Source organism: Macadamia integrifolia, unplaced genomic scaffold (assembly GCF_013358625.1).
Source record: "Macadamia integrifolia cultivar HAES 741 unplaced genomic scaffold, SCU_Mint_v3 scaffold1224, whole genome shotgun sequence".
NCBI classification, from domain to species: domain Eukaryota; kingdom Viridiplantae; phylum Streptophyta; class Magnoliopsida; order Proteales; family Proteaceae; genus Macadamia; species Macadamia integrifolia.
The window spans coordinates 65,950-78,395 of NW_024868125.1; the positions used below are offsets into that span (position 1 = coordinate 65,950).

The window sequence follows — 12,446 nt, forward strand, 5'->3', positions numbered from 1 at the left end:
TTTTGAATGAAGCTATGTGTGTGTGTGTGTGTGTGTGTGTGTGTGTGTGTGCACGTGTGCACAGTGTAATTGCAGGGTAGAATTTTCTATTTAATCAGTGAACTTGCTGCATTTTTTCCTCCGTGGTTCCTTTTCAGTAATTATAATAGCCTGCAGACATTGTTAGTCTGGGTTTTACATGGATGTAGCCATAGCTGTCATGGCGTCGCCAAGGTGGCGATTTGGCGTCCTGGCGGAAAAAGAAGTTCATGGCAGTGCTACGATTTACGTGACTCACAAATGGCGGTCGCCATTGGCTGATAGGCGTCACCATAGCACCGCCATGGATGCTAGGTCATGCCTGATTCACTAGGTGGTCGATTTTTTGTAAAATGCAGGGTGATTTTGATAGGGCTATATTGATTTTTGATGATTTGATGTTGCTTAATGTTGATTTTATATGTTATAGGGTATATATTGTAGGTTTATAGCATGCTAAATAACTTTAGAGAATAGGGGAAATAAAAAAGTAGCATACTAAATAACTTTAGAAAATAGGGAAAACGAAAAATGACACATAGGCGATTTGACCACCATGGCAACGCCATAATGGGTGATTCATTGCCAAATCGATTAGCCACCCCTCCACCGCCTTGGATTGATTTGATGCCAGGACAACTATGGATGTAGCTGATATGATAAGCAGATAATTCCAACGAGTGCCTCCACCCAAATTTTTTAGGAACATTACGTAACTGTATTTGATCTATTTTCTGACTTTTTTCTTTCTTCCTTTTTTTCCCCATAAAAAATGAGCATCTCACTTGTATCTTCCATACAAAGGAAGAAAGCATGCTTCCCCCCCCCCCCCCTTCTCTGAATTCCCATTTCAAAATAATCTATATCTAACAAAACTTTTGTGCTCAGTTTCCTCTCATGTCAAGATGTGGGAAGATAGCAAATATGCTAGAAGAGCCCCAGAAAAATGAGGGAGGTACTTTGAATGCTGCATTGAGTGAATTTCCTGGTGGGCCCGACATATTCCTGGTTGCAGCTAAATTCTGCTATGGGATCCGAGTCGAATTGACATCAAAGAGCATAGTAATGGTGTACTGTATGGCAGACTATCTTGAAATGACAGAGGAATATGGAGAGGAAAACTTATTGGCCAAGTCGGAAGGTTTCTTCCATAAGAATACACTCCGTAACTGGAAAGAATGTATTTTAGCCCTTCAGAGTTCTGATCCTGTCATTCCGAGGGCGGAGAAGCTCCAAATTCTGAGCAAATGTCTGAGTTCTCTATCAATGATGGCCTGTACAGATCCAAGTCTCTTTGGATGGCCCATGATGATGTATGGTAGCTTACAAAGCCCCGGTGGGAGTATCCTATGGAATGGAATAAACACTGGAGCAAGAATCCGAAGCTCAGACTCGGACTGGTGGTTTGAAGATGTCTCTTACCTCAGTGTGCCTTTGTTTGAGAGACTTGTTCAAACAATGATTGCAAAAGGTATGAGACCTGAAATTTTGGCAAATGCAATAATGTACTATGCAAGAAAGTATCTTCCAGGTCTTGGCCGGTGGCAGAGTAAACAAAGTGGCAAAACAAGAACTGTTGCAAGTTTCAGCTTGACACCTGTGGCCATTGACCAGAGAGCTCTACTGGAAAGCATTGAAAAGCTGCTCCCTGAAAAGAAAGGAAAATCATTTTGCCGCTTCTTGTTGGGACTTCTACGTGTGGCGATGATTCTGGATGTTAATGAACCATGCAAGGACTCTTTGGAGAGGAGAGTAGGGGTGCAGCTGGATCTGGCAACTCTTGATGGTCTTCTCATTCCTAGTTATTCAGATACTGATACTCTCTACAACACTGATTGTGTAGAGCGGATTATTCGACATTTTCTGTCAGAACCAAGTATAACATCATTTTCTCCATCATCATTTGACCAAGAAACATCGCCTTCATCTGGATCATTAAAGAAAGTCGCAAAGTTGATTGATAGCTACATTGCAGAGGTAGCTGCTGATGTGAATTTGAAACCTGAAAATCTACGATCTCTGTTGGAGGCCCTTCCAGATTCTTCAAGGTCTTTACATGATGGGCTGTATAGAGCACTGGATATCTATTTCAAGGTTTGAGCAATCACTCTACTATTGCAATAAGTTGTGCGTTAGTTCTATTTCATGAGTACATCAGTTAGCAAAATTTAGGAAGATATTCACCTCTGTATGTTCTTAATGTTTTACTATTTCCCACCTTTGTGAATGCCAAATTACTGTTTCTAACAGTGCTTCTGATTGAAACAATCCTAGTTTGAAGAACTACCATTAGAACTGAACTCCTAATAGTAACAATTGCTGTTAGATCTTACGTTGCAGAGGGCAATCTTGTGTTTAATTTAAGCATCAAATGGTACATTAGAAAAAGGAGAAGAATTCGAGTATCTTTACTGTACCATTAATAGCCGACCCCATTAAGTTGGGATAAGGCTGAGTTAGATGTTGTTGTTGTTGCTGTACCTGTAATCTAGTGTATTAGTATTTATCGATATTACTGTATTGCCATATTAGTGTATCTCTTGGGAATTTGAAATTTTCAATTTGCAAATTTGGGAAGAAAATTAATATCCCTCTTCTGTCTGCTACGAATATCTAGGAAAGAGAAGACAGATTTTTTCTGTCCTATTTAGTTTTATCTGCAACGCAAGTTTATATTCTTGTTGCTTATGGCCACTGTGCAGGAACATCCTTGGCTTTCAGAGAATGAGAAGGAGCAACTCTGCAGTGTAATTGACTACCAGCAGCTCTCAATTGATGCCTGTGCCCATGCATCCCAAAATCATCGGCTGCCACTCCGAGTTATTCTTCAAGTCTTGTTCTTCGAGCAGTTGCAGCTGAGAACAGCCCTTGCTGGTTGTCTTCATGTCTTAGACAATGAAGGTGCCCCTACAGGTGTCACTAATGCCACTAGTGACATGGCAGGGCAAATATTGCAGAGAGATGGTTGGGTCACAGTCGTTCGTGAGAATCAGGTATTGAAGGTAGACATAGAAAGGATGAGGACCAGGGTTGGGGAGCTTGAACAGGAGTTTGGTAGAATAAAGCAAGAGATGCAAAAAGTAGCTAAATCTCATAGCTCTCTCATTTCTCCTCGTCTATTAGCAAGGAAATTTGGGTGCAAGCTTCTACCAGGATCACAGGATGCACAAACTGATACACTTGAAAGTGGCGTTCGGAGCCCAAGAGTATCGATTGACCAGGCACGCTCTTCTCGCCCTTCCAGGCATCGTAGAAGCTTCTCTTTGTACTGAGTGCAGGACAAAGAATAAGTACACTGTAGGGAAAATGGGGCGTGTGAACATTTCCAGGTAGGAGGACATCATAAACAATCATTCCTACCTATCACATATATTGGCATATTGCGTGCTGGCAGAAGAGTTGGACCCTGATATAAGTCGCCATGGAAGCTGCTCTAGGCCAAAATTGAAAGGTGATTTTACTTCGTTACGTTTCTTGACAAATTTGTTAGGCCTCATTTGGTTGCAAGGAAAATTAAAAGGTAGGGTAAGTGGAATTTCAAACCTAAAAAAGAAATTTTTTTAATCATTACCCCACATGGTTGTATAAACTACTTAAGTCCATATTTAGTAAATGATACTTTATAAATGTAATTTTTATATTTTCAAAACAAAGGGATTTAGATGCAAAGTAAAGTGAATTTTTTTTAAGTTTCTTATCATATTTAGTACATGATACTTTTTAGATGTAATTTTTATTTTCAAATTGAAGGGATTTAGATGCAAAGTAAAGTGAATTTTTTTGTAACCAAATTTGGAATAATTTAGAGTAAGTAATATAATTATGTGGTGTAATGATTACCAAATTTTCCATTTTAGGTTTAAAATTTTCACTTCACTTCCCTTAATTTCCCTTGCAACCAAACGGAGCCATAAAGATGCATGGACAGAAATCTGAAGTCTCTGATCTCATATTTCCGACCTGATTTCTCTGTAGTCTTGTGCGGCATACATGTGTACATCACAAACAGGAAATGTAGCTAGTTACTTATTTTAATTCCTACATTTAAATTGTCTTCTGGTAGCTCTGGGTGGTAAATTTGATACATGCAAGGTTGCCAATTGCTGGAATGAGTGCCAGTCTATTCTAAGATGGTGCTATCTGCTGAGCTCCTATCTAATCTCCAGATCAATGAGTACATATAATCAACACTGCTGAATCACCACCCTCAAGAAAAACACAAATTAGGTTATCATTGCTACAGATATAGATGTTTTGCTGAATACAGCTGTGCAAAGATGTAAAGTTTCAGATACAGTGGGAGGCTAAGAAAGGTTTGAAGCTCCCTTTTATGAAAACCTATTCTGAGAATGTTTCAAAGTTTTTCTCTTCACTTTCCTTTTACTTGGTTGATAGCATGGAAACTGCAATCTCAAGCTCGCAACAGCTGATTTATTGCATTTGTCCTGTTAATACATTTCTGATGGATCTTATTGTCAGTGAAAAGTTTTTATAACCATATATTTCTTCCTTTACATGAAGAACATAATGAATTGTTCATTTGGATGATTTATTTACTTTTAATATCTAACTGGCCAAGTCACAGGCCATTTCCGTCTAGCACCATATTATGATCTTTCCATTTTTTGAACGGATATATTGATAGAAGGATGAATTTGATTGTCATCTCTCAATAACCCTGAAGAAAATAGTCATGTATTCAGAAATTCCTCTAACCCCATGAAGAGATATGTTTTACTCCAACTTCCCTCTCTCATTCTCTCCCCCAGTAACGCTTTTACCGTCTCCATAGCAGAAGTAGCGGTCGGTTATTGCTGCATCCTCTCTCTCTCTCTCTCTCTCTCTCTCTCTCTCTCTCTCTCTCTACTTTGCTATATTCGCTAGTTGGAGAGGTTGTCGAAAATGGTCTCTTTTTTTCTTTTTCAAATTCATGCCCTCCCTCTCATGAGTCACCGGGGTTAAATGAGAACACTTTCGTGTGAGTGGGCCCCGAGGAGTCAAACTAAGAATCACATGCTTCCTAAAGTGAAGGTCCCTTGCCAACTCGGTAACCCCTTTGGGATTAAAGTGATATCGCAAGCCACTTGAGCAAGGGGTCATTTTAAATATTAAAAAACTGTGTTACTTTGCATGAACATGTGAAGGGCATTAAACACTCCCATGTGAGTGGCCTTAAGGAGGTCAGGGGAGTTGAACTCAGAACCATAAGCTTCTTGAAGCACCTCATTACTTGTTTGAGAAAAGAATTAACAACCCTAAAACTTTATACAATATCCATACTTATTGCCAAACTACAACCATATAAAGAGTTCTTTGCAATCATCCCTATAAATTTAAGAGCCTCTAATCCATAAGATATTACAAACTTGACCGGATTGATTTGATATTGCAAGTAGATATTGATAATGATTTTGAAAGATAGCCATGGCCAAGCTCCTCGAGTAGGCTGTGGAATATACTGAAGTAAATCCTAATTGGAGAATCAAACTTTAGAAATAGTCCATACCCTTTGAGAAGCTAATTTAGACCTTCAAAGATGCTACAAGCCGTTGACTCCATCTGTTATATACCTTTAATAACACCACTTGTGATGTCAAAAACTTGACCTTGAAATAATATTCCAAATGCCCATCCTAAATCTGTTTTCAACGAGTTAGTAGCACTAGCACAAACCAAAAAAAAAAAAAAATCAACAAAAATGTACATATCGTATTAGCTGTGCCTTATTAGCCAGGTGTTGATATCGATCAAGACTTACCTCAAGTCATGGATGTTGTTTTATGGTTGTCCTTGTTGGCAACCCGGCCACATGGCGGTGATGATGTGGCCAGTTTGGGTGACACGGATGAAAATGATGACATGGTAGTGTCCAGTGTTACCGATAAGATAACAGAGCCGCTTGGTATGCATGGAATGGTTTGATACATCCTTAGTATGTGGTGCGGGTTTCTGGGTCAAAACTAGAAAAATTGGCCTATTTATGCTCGGGGGAATTTTCGGCAGTGAAAATGACATTTTTGGAAGATCGTTTCTTCATGAAAAATATATATTGTAATTTATCTAGTCCAGTGCATCTGATTTTGTTGCATTCCGATACTGTATGAAGAAGTTACGGCATTTGTGGTAGTCAAGGGCAGTTTCGGCATTGAAGATGAATTTTTTAAAGGAAGTGTTCTCCATGTAACAATACGAAAAAAATCCAATCTTTCCAATGGTTCTGATTTCATCACGTTCCGATTTCGTATAAGGAAGATGCGTCATTGAAAAGGTCTAGGGGAATTTTGATCTTTTTACATGACTGAGTCAGATGATTGAGTCTTTTGGAAAGTCGTAGAGCGTTCAGTTACAGTTCCAACACACTTCGTTTCATCTCGATCGGATATCGTATGAAAACATTATAAGTGTTTCCGTAAAACCGGTTTGAAGATCAAAATCGAAAATTCATCAGTATGCTCTCGGTGTTGGGTGGATTGTTTGGAATTTATTTTTGAAATTTGAAGGGTTTTATGTAATTTTGATATTTTCAAGGTCTTAGTTGATAAGGGTTGTTTAGCACTGGAAATATGAACGTAGGGGCTTATATGTATATAAGAGAATCAGAGGGATCCTTAATACACAGCTTAGATTGAGCCACGTCGGTTAGATTCAGATCTGATGATTCGTGCAAGAGCTTGCGTTGAAGATGCTTATCCAAGGCTTGTCATTGGTGGAGTGTATTAGATATGATGGTGTGGCGCCTCACCATATCGAGTCTTGATTGTGTGTAGCGCATGTGCATAGAATCTATAAAGAGATTCTCCATATCTTGATCTGAGCCAATCATATCAGATCGGTTCCGATCTAACGGTCAAAATCGATGGAGATTTATTAAAGTTAGTCAACAACGTACCGTGAAACTCGCTACACCAACCAATTGGTGATTGACAATGCGTTTGACAATGTCAGTGCGTGCGTCATGATGACGTCAAACAGATTCAAAACCTATGGTTTAGATCTATTGTCCATTGGTTTAATCAGACGGTTCAAATTAAGAGATACCTTTTGATGAGATCTACGGCTAGATCTGCACCTCTGTTGGGAGTGCCACCGGTGTAGCCTACGCCACCCCTATGAAGATTCTATTTTAAGTGTTCTGGTTGCTCCAAATTCAAATGGCCATATCTCCCTCATCTTAACTCCGATTTGGGTGATTCAAGGTGGAGATTCTTCATCTCTTCGAGCTATATACATCAGAGGGAAGAAATCAGGCAGAGGGGCTGGTGAGGTGATCGAAAAAATGGGTTGAAACTCATGGAAGGCTAAGGGTTTGAATGAAATACTTTCATCCTCTTGCACTTCATCCATAGCCCCCATTAGAGGCTCAGGAAGCTGCTAAAAACCAAGGCAACAAGCTCTATTGCTTGTTGCTAAGAGAAAGAAAAAGAAAATGGAAGAGAAGAGAAGAAGAGGGAAATAGAGAAGAAGTTTTTCTCTCTCTTTGTATGTGTCTTGAATGCCTCTCAAGAAAGATTTTCTCAAATCCAATTAATGGAGTTTGATGGTTCTTGTTGAGAATACTATTTTCCCATTAAAACTTTATTTACAAGGAAGACTAGAAGAGGAGTAGAGAGAGAGAGAGAGAGAGAGAGAGAGAGAGGAGTCTGTGTGTGAATGTGAATGCCATTGTTGCTCCATGAAAGTAAAGACAAGAAGACAAGAAAGAAGATGAAGAAGAACCTAGAATTTGGTTCTTGTGAGTTGCTTCAAGAAGCCCAAGTGCCAATTGGGATTGAAGCATTGGCGGCACCGAGATAACGTGGTTATGGTCCGCATCAAGTAGAGATCGATATTATTGCATCTCCGACGGTTATTCCTTGCCAAGGTAACCTCACTTTTGCCTAATTTCCATTATTATAAATCATTATAGGTAAGATGTTTGATAAAATGCCTAATTGATAGTTATAGTCTATTTAGGAGGAAATGTGCATGTATGAGTGCTTCACTATAGGGCATTGTTATAAGCCCAACTTTAATTTTTTTTTTTTTTAGTGTTCACTGGGTGCTGGACACAAGGGCTATGTGTTCCTTGGTAGTTACAACTACCTAAACCTATTTGCCGTGGGTGCTGCCTCTCATATCATTATGAGAAAACTAGGGTGAAGACCTAGCCATTGTATGTCATTGGTGGAAACTGAGAATCTGTTCCCTTGGCTGTGGATGCAGTCATAAGTAGTATTGAGTAAATACTAAGCCCGATAGTGGGCATTACCCCGTGCATTTAAGCAACTGGCCGAAGCACGTATTTCTTGTGTTGTGGATGTGTATGCTCGTATTTATATTGTGGTTTGGAGTGCTTAGCTGCAGAATGAGTGTGTACATCTGGTAAACCTGACCACTTGGTGGTGTAGTGTGGATGTGCATACGACTGTGTACGTATGTGACAATGATTACCGTGTGAGGTTTATGAGACAACTCTGGGCAGCAATATAGGTTATGTGAGTAAGTTCCATGCAACAGTAAGAATGGTCAGTAGTATACATAGCAGCTCTGTGCAGCATCAATAGATTGTGCTATTGAAGTGCAAATAGTGATTGTCACATCAGAGGTACAGGTGAAAAATGAAAAAATATTTGGCATACTGATTCACCCCCCTCTCAGTGTCAATCGGGACCCAACAATGGACCCAACCCTCACACTGAAGAGGTGACCAAAAATCTATTGCAAATTTGTACACATGAAAATTGGCCTATTTTCCCATTTCTTCTTTCGTAGAGTCACACAATCTGTAGGAACTAAATTTTATGTTTTTTTGGCTTAATCATATAATCTTATTCTTCAGTCCATTATTTCACACAATTCATAAATTACGAAATGGAAAGTACCCATCTAGTAGACCATAAGCTGCATACAGAGTCTACCAAGTTCTGGTTGAAATTGGTGTAGATCCACAAAGTCACTTCGACTCACTAAATTTGGGGGATAAAATTCCTTTGTTGACTGCACCGGTGCAGTGAGGAGCCAGACGATTGGGATCACCTTGGGGTGTGCGTCCAGATGCTCCCAGCCACCGGTGCAGTGCTGCAGAGAATCTGGGCTCGTTGGTTGGCCCTAGTTTTCTAGCTTCCAAAGATAGGAACATCGGAGATGAAATTGAGCATATTCTTGGTGGAAACAGTTGGACAGTGGGTCCTTCCTGTACACGTGTATTACTAGACTTAATATCTGTTGGGACTTCAAATTTTCAATTTGCAAATTGGGGAAAAAAAAAGGGCAAGAGAACATTACCTCCTAGCATAAGTACACGTTTAGCAGGTGCGGCCATTGAGAGGGCACACAGGAGCGTCTTCAGCGCAATCTTTTCTCACCTACTGTGTCTTGGCCCAAGTACATAATAGAGGGCCGCACTCTTTCTTAATTTTATTTGTAAAACAATTTTATATTATTATTTCAATCAGAATCTTGGAACTCAACAATCACTATATATTATGGCCATTAGGTAGGATCATCCTTGGCTTTCGGAGAATGATAAGGAGCAACTTTGCAAAGTAATCAACTGCCAACTACTTTCAATTGATGCATGTGTCCATGCATACCAAAATCAACAGCTACCACTCTGAGTTATTCTTCAAGTCTTGTTCTTAGAGCAGTTGTAGCTTCCTGGTTGTCTTAGGTTGTGTGGTATGCATTTATTTTGGAACAAAAAAGGCTCAATTTACGCTCGCTACTCCCCGTCACTAACCTCTAATCCACTTTATTCCTTTTGATTGTGGGCGATTCGAAGGCAATGATGGATTCAAATTGATGTGGACTTCTTCCATGGGCATATGGATTGTAGCCTTTAAGTGAACCCTCTCCCATACTTTATATTCCACATATGTATACCTATTATATGCCACCCTTATTAATATTCTCATCTTTTATCTTCATAATCAATATCGTGTTTATATTAATTCACATGCTTTCTTATATGCTTTACTACTTTTGCCATAAATACCTAGATTATGACTTAATTTGTAGGTTTACATACAACTATTTGTGTTAGTAACATTATGAATGGTTTAAATAGAAAGAGAATGGGCCTGCTACGCAACGTTGGGTATATAAAAGCTTCTTAGTATGTAACTTGACACATACTTAAGATATCTGGGAGGATCAATTGTCTTTTTTATTGCGAGTCAACTCTTATAGGTCCTCACCCTTATCTAAGTGGTAACTCCAAAACAATCAAAAGAAAGATGCAACCATATGAGATATCCCTCTTTACACCCTTCCTTTCCCTCCCTACTAAGGATGGATAGCAAAAGGGAGAGGGTAGAGGTGCATGTGGTTGGGAATTCTGTGAAAACACCGAGCATCTACATTCTCTTGTTGCTGATGAGATGGAGATCTCACCGGCGATATCTTTTGCTGACCTTCTTCCGTATTATTTTTATTATAATTATATATAAGAAAATTTTCTCATATTATTTTTAGACATTGATGTTAGGAGAATCCTGATATCAATGTCTAAAGGGTCGAGTGATTATTCTTTGCAGTGAGTGTGGTGGTGCAGTGAGCATTGGATAGCTGAGAGCATCCAGGCACGTGCCCTGAAGTCCTCTTGACCATCCAATGCTCACTGCAGAGGATGTTTTTGCCTAAAGGGTCTTCTATTTGGCTCAAATTTCAGTGTCTACAAGGGGGTGTTTAGAAATCAGCATCATTCGTTTTTTTATTGCTTTGCTAGATATATGGGACACTCTTATGCTTATGTGCTAGAAGCAATGTCGAATAGCCAAGCTCTTATGGTAGTAGTTTCTCATTATTATGATTCTCTTTGTGTAGAAAGCAGGGTTGTCAAAAATCAGTAAATTAGATTGGTAATCAATCAGGATCGATCCTGATTTCAGTCATTCCAATAATCAAAATATTCATTCCACAATTCCCCTAAATCAGTGAGTTTTCATAACAAATGGCCGATTCTAAGGTTCTTGGGACCGATTCCAGTCTGATCTTAATCATCAGGCATCAATTCCATCATCGTTCAACCCTAGTATAAAGTGATATCTTGTTATTAGTCTACTTCATCGACGATTTCTGGTTGGGCTATGGGTGAGAGTGGGGTCGATTAAAGATAGGGCTTTTGATCTCCTACCGCTAAGCTCAACTCATTCTAGTCAAAGTTTGGGTATCTTATAGTCATTTTAATATTGAAATTAGTTACTAACCCCGTTCCATAAGAAAGGAAAGCTTGAATTGTAAGGAGACGGCTTCCTTCACTGCCTACTCTGCTTTCGATTCTTAGCTTATGCTATCCTCTGAACTTACTATAGGTGTAGCCAGTCTTCTTCAACTGAAGAGAATACCAAGTTAGGTCAGGAATGCACCAAGGTCGAATATTCCCTTATATCAGTCAGTCAATCAATAGTGGAATAGAATAGTCCCAGGTAGAATCGTAACCATAGGATAAGACCCTAATCGAAATGTATGCATTTGTCTCATACATTATGGGGATGGTGAGAAGAGATATATTTTACATCCCTAAGGGACTATAATTGGAGTATTAATCTGCACAGGGATCACTAATAACACCAAAAACATTTCTGGTTGAGCTGTTTCGTTTATAATTGAGGGGAAGTGTATCTTACTTTATGCTAATTATATGATGGCAGGCAAGTATCTTGAGGCAACAATCAGGAGTTTACTATATGAGATGAGCTAGGGAAAGAGGATGGGAGATAGATGAAATTTGGAGCGATGCAAGGGAGTTGGAGCATCTCATGTCTGCTGATAGCATAAACTTATAGCCATAGAGCGCAATACCCCTCCGTTTGGAAACTACAAATTTTTTGTTTAAACCAAAGTTTTGTTACAAAAGTAACAATGACCTAGTTTTCCCAATCAAAGCCTTAGTCCACAAGGCTATGAAGTTGAAAACTCTAATTAGAGATTCTAATATCTTGATGGACGCTTATATTAGTAATTAATATTTTTTTTCTTATGATAAAAATATATATATATATTAACTAATTCATGCCAATTGCCAAATATTGAAAGCTTAACACCTTGTCCGGATCCTCCTAAATCATGATCTCTTGCAACAATCTCACACCATCTATTGAGTGTGGGTCCTTTCACCCAGAGGTGGCCCTCACACCCCTTGGATGGTGTGAGATTGTTGCATGAGGTCATGGTCTAGGAGAGGATCTAATAATGAGAATAGGGAACATTAGATGATATGTTGGGGCAAGATGATCATTTTGCCCCTTATGTCTAGCATAGGAGATCGTTAGGCTGCATTTTTTCTCCTCTTATTTTTCAATATGGTATACTTGGTCTTTCAAATTCCATATTAGGCCACAGAGACACACTTGCATGTGTGCACACACACAGATAGGGAGAGAATAAAATTATCATAAGAGATGTGTAATTAATGGACTGGCATCATGACGTGGAAATTGGGGGCGGGG

The 12,446-nt window shown here is 39.2% G+C and overlaps 1 protein-coding gene across 2 annotated transcripts in view; it reads left to right on the forward strand.

Moving 5' to 3' along the window:
- LOC122063165 (BTB/POZ domain-containing protein At3g44820-like) overlaps positions 1-4,470 on the forward strand; it is a 6,981-nt gene extending 2,511 nt beyond the window's left edge. Inside the window, exons 3-5 of one of the 2 annotated variants that reach the window (XR_006135214.1) lie at positions 907-2,112; positions 2,721-3,469; positions 4,082-4,470. Coding sequence is in view for 1 of the 2 variants with exons in the window: in XM_042626867.1 (XP_042482801.1) it covers positions 907-2,112; positions 2,721-3,290 (1,776 nt within the window). In the remaining variant the exon portion in view is untranslated. Of the gene's footprint in view, positions 1-906; positions 2,113-2,720 lie in introns of both variants that reach the window. The other variant, XM_042626867.1, reaches the window with a different exon arrangement.
- The last annotated feature ends 7,976 nt before the right edge of the window (positions 4,471-12,446 follow it).